The sequence below is a fragment of the Gouania willdenowi genome, chromosome 16 (genome assembly GCF_900634775.1).
Source record: "Gouania willdenowi chromosome 16, fGouWil2.1, whole genome shotgun sequence".
In the NCBI taxonomy this organism is placed as follows: domain Eukaryota; kingdom Metazoa; phylum Chordata; class Actinopteri; order Blenniiformes; family Gobiesocidae; genus Gouania; species Gouania willdenowi.
Genome location: NC_041059.1, coordinates 33,458,827 through 33,477,741, shown reverse-complemented (window position 1 = coordinate 33,477,741; position 18,915 = coordinate 33,458,827). Strand labels below are relative to the sequence as shown.

Below are 18,915 nucleotides of genomic sequence, written 5' to 3'. Positions count from 1 at the left end.
TCAGTACGTGGCAGTCCCGTACAAAGCTGACAAGCAGGCACTAGTTAAGTGTGTTTTTTGCCATTCCTAGACGTCTAGACTGAATGCACGTCCAGATTAAAGCTCTATCTAGAGATACATTTCCATTCCTGTACAGAAAAAGGTACAATTCCATTAATGTTTGAAAAACATCAGATTCTAATTGCCAGGGCATTAATGTTGTCGCCAGGGCAGGTCAGGGCGAGCACACAGCTACTTTGTTCTGCAGAGCAGCACAGAGGATACATCCGATACAGGTGAAGCCGTGGCTACGCATAGCCCTCTGCGTTGAAGCATTAAATAAGGCTTTAGAGTCTGTCAACTCGTGTTTCACTGAGATATATTTGTATCCTCTGCACTTCGTCACAACAGTACTTGATCTGCGTTATAAAGATCATTCCTTGAATGTGGATGAATGCGGAGAACCCGCTTGGAGACAGAGAAAAGATCAGATCGCTGACAGAGAGACACTGTTTAGTGTTGCAGCTCATGTTCTCAAAGAGAAGAGAAACAGACTTCACTGTGACAAAAGCAGAGAAGCTGCTCTTCATCAACAACTTAAATCCACTTTGTGTTTTTATGATAACATTTTTAATTTTACTCTTTCAGCCGTCAAGTCAGTTATAGGCCTGTACATTATTATTTAATGTACACATGACAATTACATTAAACATTTTATTTTATATTGTGCTTTGTTAGAATATCGGAGCAAAATTAATATTTTCATGTTTTAAATTAGTTTATTCTTTGACGCATTGATATAAATGTATGCCTTGATTTTAGTTTTTCCATTTCGGCCACTTATTTTCTTTCCAGTGCATCTCTAAAAAAGATAGTATGTTTTGTATGTTAAAGTGGAATAAAGTAAAATGAAATGAGTTTCAAAATATGTTCTTTCATCTCACCAATGATAAGATGAAGTCCATGCCCAAAACAGTGCAATATTTGCCAGTCATTATGCTTTATAATGTAACTGGCATTGTCTGTAGTTTTTTCACAGCGGTATACGGTATTACCGTGACTATCTTAAAAATATGATGTAAGGCTCAGGGTGCATTCACACCGAACGCGACTGTGTGTGCGTGTGCGTGCATATCTGTCTGTCTGTCTGTCTGCCTGTCACGCTAATGACTTATAAAAGGAAGAGACAAAGTAAAAGTACACGGCTTACTGTCATCAAACCACAAAGAGCCACTGATTTGTTTATGGTAAGATTTAAAACTTGTATGGAAGACTAAAAGCTAACATGTCACACGTTGTGTGAAATAAATGTTAGCCCAATACTAGCGTCACTATTCATTCGTCTTAACTTGTGAAACGCAGTATTTATTAATTATATTTAACATGCTCAAAAGACAAAGCTGGCCCCATTAAACGGTAACGTAACTATTGTGATTATTACACCAAAATATCCTGGTAATACTGCTCTCGGTAGATTAATGTTTTAATCATCAAAACTAATCTGGTTTAATTATAGGAAATCAGAGTGCTATTTATCAACCATAACTTAGTTTCAAATGTTTTTATTAGAGCATTTTAGGCAGTATATAAACATACACTGTAAGCATACAATTAATCAACTTTTGTGTGGTCTTCTTTTCTTCAAGTAAAACAGACAACTAAACAATATTATATTATTCTGAGTATAATAATCTTTAAGTCAGGAACTAGATTTCAGATAATATTCTAAAAATATTAATCCAATAGTTGTATACTTTGGGTAACAATGCAAAACTGCGTACAAGAGTATTGTCCGCGACTAAGCATCTGTCACTCAGGGAAGAGATTTCAGGATAGATTTTGTGTCGTCTTATCTTAGAATAATGAAGATGATGCAAAATCTGGAATTTAATGAAACAGTGTCGGACATTGTTAGAGCATGGACATATTTCAAGCTCTTTTTCCCAAAGTAAGTTTGAGATCTGTAAGCCCATCTCTTCCTCCCATTTTGCTTTAATTAAATTTGAATCAACCTGGTATTATGGACTGTGAAGTATTATAGATAGGAATGCACCGAAATGAAAATTTGTGACCGAAGTCGAATAAAATATAAACGATTGGCCGAAAACAAAATATCTAATGCGGTTGTTAAAGGAGACATATCATGCCTTTAAACCTTCCTTTTTACATATAATCATACAGTTGTGGTCTATATAAAGCGGAACTGCAATGCTTGGGTCTGAATTCCTCATTATTATAGCTCCACAGGCCTCTTTTCTACCCCTTTTCTGATGTGCTTCTGAGAGCAACTCGTTTTGGTGCGGTCTCTTTAAATGCAAATGAGACACTTCATACCCCCCCCCCCTCTCCAGGTTGCAGAGGTGACACCCGGTTCAACTCCACCCTGTTCGGCCATTTTTGTAGTTTGATAGATGAGATACGATTATCTAGCTGTGTAGAAACTTTTTATTCACACGTTATTTACAAAATGTCAACATCCATAGCATGTCGGCAGTTCGGCAGTAATACACAAAAAAGAGAGCAAAGGATAAGCTACTTTATTCACCATAAGAAACCACCACACCACTGCAGCATTTAAAGGGGGCATATTATGCTATTTTTCCACCCATCCCCATTTGTTCTAAGACCCCCAAAACATAGTATTTGAGGTTAATTTTCCCAAACGCGCCTGTTTTCTGGAGTTTAGCCCTCTGAAAAGTCACATTTCTGACCAATTCTGAAACTGGGCTGTTTGAGTTGGCGTGTCTATGCACCACGGACTCCACACAACAATTGATCACTAGCAACTTTCTTTTGCAATATAGACACTCTTGTTATTGTTTTCAGCCATAAAAATTGCCACATTACAGTAAAACATATGGCTATTCAAGGTGGGTATTGCGATTGTGAGTCAGAAAAACATGTTTTGTGACGTGTATGCGCAGTGCAGCGCCATGCAGCAACAGCAGCTTCAACAGTAAAAGGAGCTGTTTCAGCTGCTTCAAACACTTACCAGAGCTGATACGTTGCTTTATTGTCATCCATCTCATGTAGAAATTACAGGAATAGTCCATTCAAGGTAATAATAGTTCACTCTTTTGTGCAGCCACAGCGGTCACTTTGTGTCACAAACACAGGGGTGTGCCAGATTTGTGGTTCAGGTTTGAGCTGTTTTTATTGGAACGGGCGGGTTCTAAGATGATCTGATCTGGCAACTTTTTACTTTGTGACGTCACAAATGTAGGAAAATTTGAAACTGAGCCATTTTATCTGTGTTAAAAGACTTACACCGACCACAAACAAATGACTGGATGGTTTTATTTCATATTTTGTGTGCTGGTGGACACTCAAAATACCGTCATATGTGATAAAAAAAAAACAACTTAAAATTCACTCATCATGACAGTAAAATAGACCATCCTAAGTAAATCTACTGCAGTAATTCCTCTCTCAACTAGTAAAAAATTGCTATGAACACCATGATTATTCATTTTAAAAAAAAAATATATATATATATATATATATATATATATATATATATATATATATATATATATATATATATATATATTATATATAAAAATATACAGTAGTCCCTCGCTATATAGCGGTTCACCATTCGCGGCCTCGGTGTTTCGCATTTGTTTTACAGTGTATGAACGCGCATTGTGTTCTGCGTCCTGATTGGCTAATGCTGCGTTCACCCACTAGCAACACATCCAACTAGGTGAGCTGGTGTGATTAGCGGCTTATGCTATCCTAGCTCAGTGCTACAGAAAAAACTTTTAGCTGCTACTACCACCTCCTCGCTGATTCTCCTCCACACCTAATCCTTTCTAGTCTGGTCCCGGTTATAAAGGCTTTGTCATACAGCTCCAGGTGGTCACACACAGCTTCTACTCCATGGTTGAATATGTGAACAGACCCTTGTCCGTGTTGACGTGACGTCATCATCAAAACAAAGACTCTGAATGCGTTCAGCGTCAATGTCTGATCGTTAGCAGTGTGACTCTGAAGTGCTGTATGTTTGAAAACAGGTTTATGTTCTAAAATCTATAAAGGTTTGAACTTTGAGAGTGTTTAAACAAGAGAGAAATGTTCAGTCCTGTCTGAGAAAAGTGTATACAGTGTGTGGTGATAGGTTTTACAGCCTTAAAACAAGTATACTCATTGTAAAAAATAAAGCTGACTACTTAGCGAATTTTGCCTATTGCGGGTTATTTTTAGAACATAACCCCCACGATAAACGAGGGACTACTGTACTGTGAAACCTTTAGAATTTTTAAAAATACCATCATATACATTTTTGGTCATACCGCCCAGCCCTAATGGCACCTATGGAATAAGGGAAGCATGCTTCTCATTCTAGATCTAGTTAGGCGGGGTTGTTGCTTCATCAAGCCAAAATTCCTTCATTTCAATATTAGTAGTATAGTAAAAAAAAGCTGGTAATGACACGCGTCCCTCCTTTCTAGATTTGCATAGATGTTTCTTGTAATTTTGTGCATTTTGTAGTCCCACAGAAAAGGTAGTATAATTGAGTTTTAGTCTGCTAAATAAAGATATTGGGAGCGTCTTCCAGAACTGTATTGTAATTTGACTTAAATAGTGAAGTGTATTCTCTAGTTATGTGAATCCCTAAGTATGTTAACTTCTCTAGACAAAAAGGAAAGGTCTGTAACCAGGGTATATCGTTCACATAGATAGGCATCAACTCACTCTTATTCCACTTTAATCCTGTACCCGCGAAGGTTCCAAACATGTCAACTCTCTCCAGAACTTTTGGAATAGTAGACCGAGGATTGATGATGTACAATAAAACGTTATCCGCATACAACAAGATTTTGTCATGGGTTTTTTGTGTTATAAACCATGAATTAAGGGGTCAGAAGACGGATACTCTCAGCCAGCTTATGGTCAGAAACTGGCTATTTGTGTGAAACATGCCTCTATTCAACTGCTGATTATGGAAGAAGGAAACAAGCCAGAAATAAAACAAAAAAATTCTGATGAAAGTAGAGACTTTAATCTATAGGTTGTCATAGTAGAAAATATTCTGTGTCTTTTAAAAATCAGTCAAAATGCTCTAAAATGGCTGGCACTGAGGGGGTAGCCCGTTTTGAAAATGGCTGACATGGAAGAGTTAAAAACTTGTGTAAATATGGTGAGAGGGTATTATTAAACTTTTTATAAAGCTCTCCGGGCAGGCCATCTGGGCAGGGGGATTTTTTAGTGACGTAATGGCCGTTTGTATTTCTAAAACAGAAATTTCACAATTCAGGGAAGACTCCTTATCTTCTAAGCAAGAGAGATTACAATTGTTTAAGAAGTCATGCATAACATCACAGTCTGTATTGTTTTTTTGACTTGGAAAGGTTTTTGTAATACTGAAGTAAACGGTCATTAATGTCTTTGGGTCTTATTCAAATCTTACCTTTGTCAGACTTAATTTTGTGTATTGTACAATAATTTTGTAGTTTTATTAGTTGCCATGCAAGAAGTCTGTGAATACTTTGAATCTTTAAATTCAAAGTATTTCTGTTTAGTGTATATAAAGGCTTTATGGACGTTCACTGAGAGTATTTTATTGTATTCATATTTCAGAGATGATATTTCCCAATGTAATTCAGTAGAAGGTTTATGGGTATTTTCCTCATCTAGGAGATTGATCTGACTCTCTCATCAAATAGTCTGGCCTTATTTTTCCTATTCTTGGAGGCCTTATAACATATCACAGAGCCTCTGAGAAAAGCTTTAAATGCCTCCCACAGAATGGATGGCTTAGTTTCTGGAATGTCATTTGTCTTGAAATAAAGATACATTTCGGATTTTAAATATTCACAAAACTCCTTCTCAGAAAATAATAAAGGGTTCACTCCCCAATTTGTGCATGGTTTTATCATATCTTGTAGAATTAGGGTGCAGGGGACGGGACTATCAGGTCAGAGATTAGGATAACCAAATTCCGTGTTTTCTACGTAAATTTTTTAAATTAACCTAATTTAAATTGTCCTGTTGACATAATTCCAGACCGTAATGATTAAAGGAAAACAAATGGACGCAAGGATGCTTCAGTCATTTCACCACTAGGGGCCAGAATATTTTACAGTATTAAAAGCTATCATAAACCTACGATGTTTCAGAATCTACAATGCCTGGCATAATTGGTCTCGTCCACAACAACAGAACAACTTTTTTTGGCAGTTTAGACAGTGTTTCGGGTGGTTTAGATGGTGTTTTAAGCAGCCAGGATGGGAATACTATGTAATTTAGAACTTTGATAAAAGCTGTGCTGGGATGAGAAGATTTGATTGAAATTTATCAAATATTATGTTAAGAATTGTCTCAGTTGGTTGAAGATCACCTTCTCAATGATCTTGGCCATTAAGGAAGGTTTCTGATGGTCTATAGATGGTCAGTTATAGAGGCATCACAGTGTTCTATTTTTTTAACAAAGGTTTCACAGCAGCTACTTCCAGCGATTTTGGCCTGACTGAGATGACACAAATCAGTCACAATTGACTTTAAAACAGTTTTAAAGAAGTTTTGAAGGTATTGTGTCAAGGCAGGTTTACTTCAAAGAAGTTTGAAGGTATTGTGTCTGAGCAGGTTTACTAAGTTTAGATCAACTTAATTTAAAATAACCTGATTGAAATTATCCTGATGATATCATTCCAGAGGGGTATTCCATAAAGCGGGTTTATGTTCAAACTCTGAGTATGTTCAGGCTCAAATTAGGGAAACTCTGAGTATCCCATTCCTAAACGCAAGGTATGTTCTTCTCTGAGTATGTTACCATGGCACATTGTCCTGCTCGCTGGCAGTTTTATCAAAGAAACCCTGGGTTCTACTGGCTCCGCCCACCTGAAGACCACTTCTTAACACTTTAATGTACCTTGACACTCTTCTCTGAAACACATTAGTAACATCACACACCACAGATGTGCTCACATCATTACTAATGTTGTGTTGCTTTACTTTTTTTTTTTTTTTTTTTTTTTTTGTGCAAACGTTTTGTTTTCTTATAACATTGTGGATACAGATCATTAAGTGAAAGACACTGAGAGGTTCATCTGCATTAAAACACCGACTGACGTTTGTAAAAACCTGTGGAGAATGTTTTATATTTATATTTTATAATACACTCTGATCTATAGATCATTGTACTTTGAAGTTATAGTGGCGCAGTGAATTATGATGGCTTATTTCACCCATCAGAGTGAATAAATCACTCTTTTTTGGGTGGTTACAATGATAGTTCGTCTAACCTTCGATCCATTGATGATGGATTTTTATTGATTATTTATGTAATGGAATCAGATACTCAGAATTTTCCATCGCGGGTATGTTGACCCTGATTTTATGAATAAATTCAGAGTTTGTTAACCCTCCTTTATGGAATACACCTCAGATGATTAGACAAAAAATAAATAGACAAGATGCATCAGTTATTTCACCACTCGGGGCCAGAATATAAAAATCTATGAAGTTATCATGAACCTACGATGTTTCAGATTCTACCATCTCTGGAATTAGTCTTGTCCACAAAACTTGTTTCCCACAGATCTTTTGTATTACTGATGAGATGTTGTTATATTAAAACACTGAGCAGGTGAAGCTAACGGAGGCTGCTCAGCCCCTGCCTCCCTGTTTGTAACTTCACCAGAAACATGTGTAGCTTCAGACCGTGGCTTAGGTGGTAGTGGGTCGTCTTCTGATTGAGAGGTTGGGGGTTCGATCCCAGTACCTGACTATGTGTCGAAGTTCCTTGGGCAAGACACTGAACCCTAAGTTGCTCCCAGTGGTCGACTAGCGTCTTGCATGGCAGTCCTGTCCCACTGGTGTGTGAATGTGAGAGTGATTGGGTGAATGAGCTGATGATGTAAAGCGCTTTGAGACTGCTTCAGTGTGGTGATAAAGCGCTATATAAATCAAGTCCATTTACCATGTACACACTAAAGTTAGGCGTGAACTGCTAGGCTCTGTATGTAGGAGTGCGTGATGAGTGTTGCATAGTTTTGTACATGAGTACAGAAAAGAATACAAGCCTGGTTTATTAAAATAAATATCAGGTTTATTAATATACATTTTAATTATCCACCGCTCAGAATAAACAACACCTAAATGAGTCCTCAACAAACAAATAAACCAATACTCAAATGATAAAAATGAGTCCACAAGTCAAGTGGTTTATTGGCTGAGGACAATAAATTAACCTAATTTTTGTTCATTTACCTTCACACGTTGGCCAATATATAAATCCCTTACTGCTAACTGCCGAAACCTGCTGGCTGCTTTTATTGTAAATATCAGGTATGCTATACATCCTGTCACCAAATTAGCTTAACTGAATAGCAGCCTAAAGTAACAACACTACACACTAACCACTACGAATTACAGCTCAAACATGAACCATCCTAACACTATGCTATAAGTGCATAAAGAAAAATGCTTTTAATGTAGAACTGACGTACTGAGTCAGGGTGCGCTATCATGAACACACATACAACGAGCACGGAAGGCTCGCTTTCATTCACATAACTAACCAAACTACATAACATGAGTGAACACTAAGCTGTAGTCAACGAAGGAAAATGGTTAGTCGACCAAGGCTATGGCACACGTAGCGATTAGTCGACCAAAAAAAATACAAAAAACGGGAGAATGAACATGAGCAGGTGCAGAAGAGGATGAGGAGAAAGAAAAAAAAAAGACAAATAAAATGTTTTGGCTTTGTGGTGCTGATTTGCTTTTTTAAACCACAGACCAGTTATGATAGTTGTAACGTCCGGAGTTATAGGGGCTCTCACTTTGCTGTTGTAGACAAGACACACGACTTAGACTCTTGGAACGCCAGGACAGACGTCTCCGTTTATTCACACCCACACAACACTACTTCTTTCCCCGAAGCCGGACGCGCGCCGATGACGTCACACATACACGGCGCATCAAAACAACACAGTACCAATTGCAGCGCTCACATGCGTCCCCCCTCAGGAAAAGAAATGTCCCCATTTCAAAAAACAACAGTGGGTACACCCCCAAAACATAAACAACCCAAGGAGGGGAAAACAAGGCACCATGAACATGACAGAACCAACCTGAGAAAACACACAATGCCGTTATGGAAAAGAAGAAGAAGAGAAAAAAAAAAACAGAACAATCAAAAAAACAACAACCCACCCCTTTCACACCGAACAACACGGGAAATTACCTTCCTAAATAAAAACAATAAAATAAAACAAAATCATTCCAAGACATAGTCCCGGAAACGAGCACGGAACCCGTGACTGCCTCCCAGCCCGGGAGACTTTACCCAGGGCAGGCACAGGGGAACCAGGTGAAACACCAACCTGCCCCATGCCGCCACCCCCCCAGCGGAAGCCAGGCAAAGGAACAGCACCCGGGCTGCCGTGGGGGGTACCAACTCCTGCCGCAAAGGGGACATAGAGGGGCGTGACCAGATTCCGAAGAACCAGCCATAGGCACGGCAGCGGCAGGCCATAGCGGCGGAGTCTATTATAATGAACAGTCTGGTGAGGAGGGTCCTCGGCAAAAGGGCTATTTATCCGATACGTGACCACCACCATGCCATCGCCGTGTTCCAAAAGTGGCCGTGTACCAAGAAAGGACCCTTCCAATGAGAGCAAAGTTTGCGACGACTCTCCGTGGGGGTCGTTGAGCCACACCAGATCCCCCACTTTCATAGGGCTCGTGCCTCATCCTGCTGTATAAAAAGTCTTCTGTTTTAAACTCGCCCCAAAGGTTATTGTCCCGTGTCAGACCAAACGATGTCTCCAAGGCTGAGTGAGGGACTCCACAAACCCCTCCAGGAGACACAGGCCCCGCGTAGAGCTGCCCCGAAGGACCCAACAGCACATCCACTGGAGTACGGGCCTCCCTGCCATGCGTGAGAAAATAAGGTGTGAACCCAGTGCTCGAGTGCACACTGGTGTTATAGGCAAAGGCCACCTCTGAAAGGAAACAGTCCCACTCCCCCTCACATGACAGAAGAGTCTTAGCGAGCTGATCAATTAGGGTCCTATTGAACCTCTCAACCATCCCATCAGACTTCGGATGATAAGGCGTGGTGTGGGTCTTCCTCACACCCAACTTGCAACATAAATGTTTCACGACCTCCGACTCGAATTGCCTGCCCATGTCAGTGTGCAATGTTTCCATAACCCCATGTTCCAGGACATAATCCTTAAAGAGACGTTCAGCGACAGTGGCCGCCCTCTGATCAGAAATAGCGTAAAGGTTGACAAATTTGGAGAAATAGTCCTCAACGACCAACACATAGCGGTTACCAGATGTCACAGGTAACTCCAGGATGTCAGCAGCAACACGCTGGAACGGTCTCTCAGACTGCGAAGTCCTCATGGGGGCTTGATGATTTGGCACCGGGGACTTTCTCCTCTGACAGGCATAACACTGTTCACACCATGCAAGAATGTCCGTGTGCATGTAGGGCCAATAACACACAGCTCTCGCACGCGCCAAAACACGTTCATGAGCCAGGTGAGCCGTGAGAGGGGTGCCATGAAGAAGTTGCAGGACCTCAGGGACCAAGGTGGAAGGGACCACTACCTGGGTGGCCAAGCCAGCCTCAGAAAGATAAACAGTTCTGTACAGGAGACCATCAACCAACTTCAACCGTGGAAACTCGTGCCACAGTTTCTTCAAACCCCGGCTCGCACCTCTCAGCCTCCACCGAGGGGGTCTCAGATCCTCCTCCAGCCAGGCCAAAACTTGGCCAACGTCCGCATCTTGTCGTTGGAGTTCTCTCAAACTGGAGCCATCATGTGACAGGCGTACACCAAGGCTTGATCCTGATCAACAGCACAACTAACGGGAGTGGTGTCGAATCCGAGGGTGAATCGGGTTGGGGAGACTCAACCGAACACACAACGGCTGAGTCACTGTCCATGTTGTTTGTGTGCTGGTGCTTCTGAGAGTGGTGGAGGCACACGGGGCACCATTGTCCAGCACCCCCTCATCGACCCCGGGTCTGCGTGACAGAGCATCAGCATTGGTATGTTGGGCCCCCTTTTTGTGCACAATCACCCAATCATAGGGGTCCAGCTCCAGGGCCCAGCGACTTCTACGCCCCGTCCTGTCATTGTCAATAACGAGTTTCCGAAGACCCATTAAGGGCTGATGATCTGTGACAATAGTGAACTGATGAAGTCCCAAATAATGTCTAAAACTTCGGACAGCCCACACAATCGCCCACAGCTCTCTATCGAATGTGGACCACCGGCGTTCAGCCGTTGTGAGAGATTGACTAGCGTAAGCCACCACCCTCTCCTGACCGTCAGAGTCTTGCGCCAGCACAGCACCAACTGCTACTTGAGATGCATCAGTGTGCAGTTTGAAAGGCTTAGCAAAGTCAGGGTGACAGACGACCGGTTCTGCACAGAGAGCGTCTCTAAGGAACTCAAATGCCATCTGGCAGTCCCCCGTCCACTGGAATGGGACATTCTTTGCCGTGAGGTGACTGAGAGGAGCGGCACGTTGAGCAAAACCTTTGACAAATCTCCGATAATAGGAGCAGAGACCCAGAAACGCACGCACTTCTGTTGCCGACTGGGGTACCGGCCAGGTCATAACCTTGCGTGTGTTTCGAGGGTCCGGGCGGAGCCCCTCGGCTGAGATGACATGACCCAGGAAGACAACACTGTCGCACGCAAGATGGCACTTCCTGGCATTTAGTCTTAGTCCAGCTTCCCCAATGCGGCCGAAAAACCTGCCCCAGGGCCCCCAGATGATCCTCAAATGTTTTGCTGTACACCAGAATGTCGTCGAGATAAACCATGCAGATGTGCCATGGCAGCCCCTTCAATACCAACTCCATAACCCGCTGGAACGTCGCAGGCGCATTGGTGAGACCCATGGGCATTGACCTGAATTGATAAAGGCCCTGGCCAGTGGTAAACGCAGTCTTGAATCTATCCTGCTCCGCCACTTCCACCTGCCAGTAACCGTCAGAAAAATCCAGTGTGCTGAACCAGGCGGTCCCCGCCAGGGCGTCCAGTGTGTCATCCACCCGCGGCAGCGGATGAGAGTCTTTAATTGTCACAGCATTCAGGCCCCTGTAGTCCACACAGAACCGCCATGCGTTGTTCTTTTTCTCACCAGCACCACAGGGGAAGACCACGGACTACAGCTCTCCTCAATGACGCCGTCCTCCAGAAGACGCTGGACCTGCCTCTCAATCTCCTTTTTTTTCTCTGGGGATGTTCTATAAGCTCGTCGTCTAACTGGCAGATTGTCACCTGTGTTGATGTGATGCTTAATCAAATCAGTCCCAATAGCGTCATTCCTACCAGGGAGGAACACGCCCCGATGCATCTCCAGCAAGGACCGCAGCTGCTGCCTCTGCCCATCTGTTGCAGCAGAGTCAGATAAATCTGGTAGAGGATCAGTTACACAATGAGAACCAACAAACTCCGTGGAGGCAAATATGTCACACTCGTTAACATGGTGTAACACCCCCAAATGCGAGCCAGGATGCAGAGCCAGTTCATGGTCAGTAGGATTCAACAGCCGCGCGACAGTGTGCCCATTATTAACCGGCGCCACTGTACGTGCAACCACCAGACCCACACTGTCCCGAAGCTCAGGCTCCAAATAGCCCAAGTAAGAGGCAATGGGAGGCTCCACATATTTAGAAGACTCCACTTGCACAGGCACAATCATCTCACTGAAAGGTGGAATGATAACATCAGCAGACACAGAAATGTTACAACACATAGGAATGAAGTCCACAGACAACATAAGAGAAACATCAGTGTCACTGAAGCGGAGAAAACCCCGACCCACATCTAAAATAGCATGAGTTTGTAGCAAAAAGTCAAAACCTAACAGGACAGTCTGTGTGGATCCCCGCACAACATGAACAACCTGCTCATAACATTTCCCCCCTAACTGTATAGAGAGAGTCACAGTCCCCAAGGTGTCCAGTAAATTTCCATTAACAGCCCGACCAAATGTGTACTGAGTCTGTAACACACGTTTACGGAGTGATGGGACAGACATCTTAAATTCCTCAGAAATCAATGAAACAGTAGACCCAGAGTCAATCAGCATAGTAACATCCATACCTTCCACCAAACCTTTAACGTATGCTGTAACTTTGGACTCGCTCACCATACATGAGTTCATCACTGGATCCGGAGCCGAAACAGTTGAACACTCAGGTCGACCCTGCGGCGAAGCAGCTGGTATCCGGGCCTCAATGCCAGCTACTGGAAGTTTCCCCTCTCCGGCCGGTGGGGGGAAAGAGATGGAGTGCGCCGAGAAGGAGACGAGAACCTCACCTCCCGTCTCGGCTGTCGTGTCTCGGAAGGAAGGGGTGCTCCTGAGCTTCGATCTTCCGTCCGTCGTGGCGAGAAGCTCGCGGCGGCGTCCCGGTGCATCTGCTCCTGAGGCGACCATTCATTGGTCCTGTATCCACTCCGATATCCGCGTTGTGGAGAACGACCCCTTGGCTGATCATCCCTCTGGAAATCTCTGTCAACAGACCTGCAACCAACTCTGCCACAGTCACAGTGACAGACGGGCCGCCAGTCCCTGCGTGTCCGTGGATCGCCCAGGGAGGATGGACCACGACCACCACGCTCATCCTCACATCGCTGTGCCTTCAGGCCTCTCACCTCCATCTGCAAGCTGTCCATCCTGGATGTGAGTTTTTCAACAGCATCGAAGAGCTACTCGGCACCACCAGAATTAGCGCCCACAACACCATCAAGAGAGGAAACCACAGCAACATGAGATGGAGGAAAAGGTGCAGCAGTTACGGTCGCCTTCAGGGACAACCTCGCCCGCTCACAGCGACCAGCTATTATCAGTGCCTCCTCCATGTCCGTCGCTCCCTGCTCATGGCATTTAGCTTGGAGAGCAGGATCAAGTCTGGCAAGAAAACGTCTGAATTTCTCACCGTTCAGTGCGGCTTTGTCATAGTCTGGAAAAGCCTCCATTACAAGCCTGGAGATGTCAGCAGCATAGACCTCCAAACTTTCATCCACCTGGCGAGGTCTTGCAGATACACACGTCTGAAAGTATAACAGGAACTGCTTCTGTCCAAAAGCCTCCTTTAATCTCTCTTTCATCCGTTCAAAGTCACACTGTACATCCGGGGCAAAGCTATCCCACAACAGAAAAGCCACTCCATCCAGTCTGGTTGGCAGAAGACTCACCAAATTAGCATGAAAAGCACCGCGGCCTGCGCGTCCCGTCTGGGCGCGCACAGCGGCTTCAAACTGCTTAATCCACGTGCTGAATGGCTTCTGACCGTCCCCACGAAATGGCGACGGGAGCTCCACTTTGACACTACTCACGCCAGCAGCCCATGAAGCAGCAGGTTTGGAATAATCCTCATCCATGTCACAGTCCATCGTTTCGGGCATCCGCGTCGAAAACATGTTGTTACCCGGGCAAACACGAGCACTGCTAGCCAGAAAAAAAACTCCGACTAGAAAGTCCAGCAATTGTCCACAAAATAAACAGTCAAAGCCAGCACACTCTCCAGTTACCGCTGCCACCAATGTAACGTCCGAGTTATAGGGGCTCTCACTTGCTGTTGTAGACAAGAACACACGACTTAGACTCTTGGAACGCCAGGGCAGACGTCTCCGTTTATTTTCACCCCACACACACACACTACTTCTTCCCCGAGCCGACGCGCGCCGATGACGTCACACATACACGGCGCATCAAAACAACACAGTACCAATTGCAGCGCTCACAATATGAACCTTATTCAAGCTTTGACCAGAACCCGACAAAGTAAAAGTGAAACCTACAGGCCCGACAGACATTAGGTATTTATATTTGTACCCGACCTGAAAATACGACATTTAAAACCTATTTTTCCCTCATACAAACGGCATATTTACTTTGTTTTAGAGGTAAGCCTGCTTTTTTTAATAAACAATGTCAACATCAGATCAGCGCACGGGGAAACAAACGCACGTCAAACACAAGTGCGCAGTGTGTCCCGCTGCGCCAGAGACAGCAGTGGATCTGTTTACACAATCCACATATCAAATATAAGGATCATTTATGTTATTGTGCAGAAAAAGGATTGATTTAACAGTGGATGCTTGTTTCAAGCCTGTCTTAATTCATTCCCTCTCTGATCTGCTCTGAGGACAGCGCACTGTCAGCTGAAGCACAACACTTTTTTTTTCTTTTTTTTTGCCAGCGCAGAACGCACTTACACAGAGCTGTTGCTGGACAAAGAATCATGTTTAGGCATTAAATAAATTATACTGATATTTAATCCTTATCACCAATATAGGCACATTGTATTTTTTCTTTAAACGGTATTTTAACTGATACCATTGCTGGTCGACCAATGAAAATCTTGGTCAACCACGACGGCATCAACCAATTAGTCGACTAAACGACCAAAGTTGGCAGCCCTAAACACCAACAATATGACAAACTATGCAAGAGTTGGGTACTAGGCCTGAACGATTAATTGCATTTGCGATATTTCGCGATATCATAAAACGCAATTGCAAAGGCTGCGTTTTTTTTTCTTGGTCCTGTCTTGTACTGTCCTGTTAAGTTCAGAGAGTGTTTAAGGAGTGTAGTCCACATGTTAACATGTTTCATGAAACGTGAAGTTAGTTAGATATGATGAAGAGGTAAAACCACAGATTTGTTTGCTTTATTGTTGTAATCTGTGCTTTAAAATTTATATTTATATTTATCTAAAGTTTAAATAGATCTGAAATTGTTTATTATGAAACAGATTTATTGCTTGTGTTCATTGAAAAATACATGACAAGAGGCCCTTGAAAAATAACTGCATATTAAATCGCAATATTGAGGAAAAAAATCGCAATTAGAATATTTTCCAAAATTGTTCAGCCCTAGTGGGAACTCACGCTTTCATTTACGCACACATAACTTGTAGTTAAGTTATCATTTCACCGCCAAAGCCCACTAGTCAGCTCGTCAATAGCTTTCTGTGTAACACCTCATTTGGAATATCATACTGATCTGATCTCATGTGAGTAAGTTCACCTCTGGCATGACCAGCGGTGAATATCATATTCCACACACATCAGACATATATAAAGGAGACCTCCATAAACAACAGTACGTATTTATCTTAACTTTGGGGCCTTTTCTGTGGCATCGCATGAAGCAGCTCAGCTCTGCAGCAGCTTGTGTGTGTGTGACATCATCGCAAATTTTCGAGTGGGGTGCGTTTGTTTACAGTGAAGCCCGAGAACAATCAATAGCGGAATCGTAAAGACTTTTTGTTAGCGATTCCAAAGAATCATTTGACAAAGAACCGGTTCCCAAACGAAACCGGTTAACAATGTGCATCCCTAGGTATTACTGAGATGCACGAAGAGGAACAAACTTAACTACATTTACTAATGAAGGACAAAACTTTTCAGTTAAAGTGAACACACACAAGACAAAGTAAATACAGAGCCGACACAATCACTGTGATGAAGAATCAAATAGTTCTACCAATCTATTATACATCTTAGGCAGCAGGGGAAAGTACATACAATGATAAATAATGATAAATTTTAGTATTAAATCCTTGTGTCTCTTTATGTAATCAAAAACAAATGCTATATGATACAACATGGGACTCCTGCCATTGTGTGAGTAATGGTTAAAATTTGATGGAAACACACCTGCATTTTAATTTGCCAACAAACATCCAATTATCCAAAAGTTACGGTGGCTGGGAAGTGTCAGGTGAATGCATTTACAGAAACGAACACAAATGCAAACCGGCCACAACAGAAGTGTTTCCGACGGACCGGTATTACAGTCGGACGGGTATTATGATATGATAGCCCGATATGAAAAATATAAGAGTATCCTAATCAACTTTCACTTACTTTCATATGCATTTCGATGTCTTCTTCTTGTTCTTCTCTGTTCTGGTGGGTTAAAAACATCCGCCAGAAACGTGTCCGTCTGTAATACCGGTCCGTCGGAAACACTTCCGTTGTGGCCATTTTGCATTCGTGTTGTGACCTTTTTGCATTTGTGTTCATTTCTTTAAATGCATTCACCTGACACTTCCCAGCCACCGTAAAAAGTGATTAAAGTAATGTGGTGATGCAGTTAAGAACATAAGAGCTGTACAAACAACTGTTTAACAAAACAAAAACAATAAACTAAAACCTTTACCATCAATGTCAATTATGAGCACAACTTTGCTTAAAGCAGCAGTTCTCAACTGGTCTCTCTTGGGACCCACTTTTGCCACGGTCATTAAATCGCGACACACTTTTTTTTTTTTATATAGAACTCAACTAACCAAAGTTAGTTTTTCAAAAATGGCTGTTAAAATATATATATATATATATTTTTTTTTTTTTTTTTTTTTTCCCTGAGCAACATGCATTTCACAGCATGCCTGTCAAAAGAAAAGTTTCTTCCAAAATAAAAGACCAGTCCAACATGAGGCATTACGTATTATTTATTTATTTCTGACTGTGACCTACCCAGTATAGGTCTGCAACCAACTTTTGGGTCCCAACCCACCAGTTGAGAATCATTGGCATAAAGCCTTGGTTGACATCTGCAATCACACAGTGTGTCTTTAGCTTCCCACAGCAGGACCTCAAACATTTATTGTTTTGATTAGGAAAATGTAGTATATCAATATTATTTTATGAACTATACTAAAAAAATATTTTTGTATAGACTTACCTTTGGAATACTTGATCAAAGGCGTAGACCATAAACGGCTTGGTCACAATAGCACAGTAGTACTCTATTGTGATGTAATAAAGTGTTTTTAAAATCAAAGCCCAACGCTACATTCCTATCATAAATCAAAGGTCACTCTGAAGCCAAACTTGTTGTTTTCTACAAGTTAGGAATGGGGAAACAAGTTCCGTTTAAAGATAGATAGATAGATAGATAGATAGATAGATAGATAGATAGATAGATAGATAGATAGATAGATAGATAGATAGATGGATAGATAGATAGATAGATAGATAGATAGATTGATTGATTGATTACACATTTCCAGCAGCTTGACAGAGTGTGGAGAAAGAGAAACATTTAGCATGAGGGGCAGAAAGCCGAGCTGGACTGAGGAGTAGAGCGGCTGCGCGTGACAGTGCGCGCGGACCTCACTCACCTCCCCCGTGCATCTGAAGGAGGTACGGGAAACGCCACACGTTTCCGAGCCCCACGGCGTACGAGACGCAAGCCAGCACGAACTGCATCGGACTGCCCCACTCGGCTCTTGCCTCTTTATCCATTCCAGAGTTCACGTTAGTGTCGAACAATAAGCACTTGTGTCATGCGTCCGAGGCCGTGCTCTGCCGGTGCTGCTGTCCGGAGACTCGAGGACAGAGCCGTGCTTAGGGTCTGAGGGCGGGGCCTCAGGACCGCCCACACCTTCAGGGAGCCTTCGTGGCCCTGGGACTTCTTGGACGTGTAGTGAGTGATGCTCCGTTTCTCGGTGCAGAAGAGCTACTGTAAACTATTTCACTGCCTGTTTATGTGTCGAGTATTCTGAGGCGGCTGTTAATCCTAGTGATGTGATCACCTGCACACTGAGCTCACCTCTCTGAGGGGACATGAAAAAAGTGCGATTACTAACAGTCTTGTTCGGATTTTTGGCTCTTATAGTTTCTTCGGCAGCCATAAATCACCAAGGCATCATTTGTAGAGATAAGTTATGTAAGGACTATATCATGTGCGTCTTGTGTCACTGAAAAGTATATAACGTTTTGAAGGATGGGTCATTAAAGTCATAAAGTAGTAAAAAAAAAAAAAAAAAAAAAAAAAACTGCTGTAAAATCATAAAAGTAGTAACCTGAAACCTGTCTGCTAACCCTATAAGTTATTGTAGGGCACGAGGTTAAAGGTATAGTCCTGGGGCCTCATTTATAAACGCTGCGTACGTACAAAAGAAAGCCTACGCCACATATAAGCAAAGTTTGGGATTTA

At 42.5% G+C, this 18,915-nt stretch overlaps 1 protein-coding gene across 1 annotated transcript in view; it reads right to left on the bottom strand.

The window, feature by feature from the left end:
* slc6a20 (solute carrier family 6 member 20) overlaps positions 1-18,556 on the bottom strand; it is a 38,960-nt gene extending 20,404 nt beyond the window's left edge. The window contains exon 1 of the mRNA XM_028471598.1: positions 18,098-18,556. Within this exon, the coding sequence (XP_028327399.1) occupies positions 18,098-18,221 (124 nt within the window). The 5' untranslated portion in view covers positions 18,222-18,556. The remainder of the gene's footprint in view (positions 1-18,097) is intronic.
* Positions 18,557-18,915: the final 359 nt, after the last annotated feature.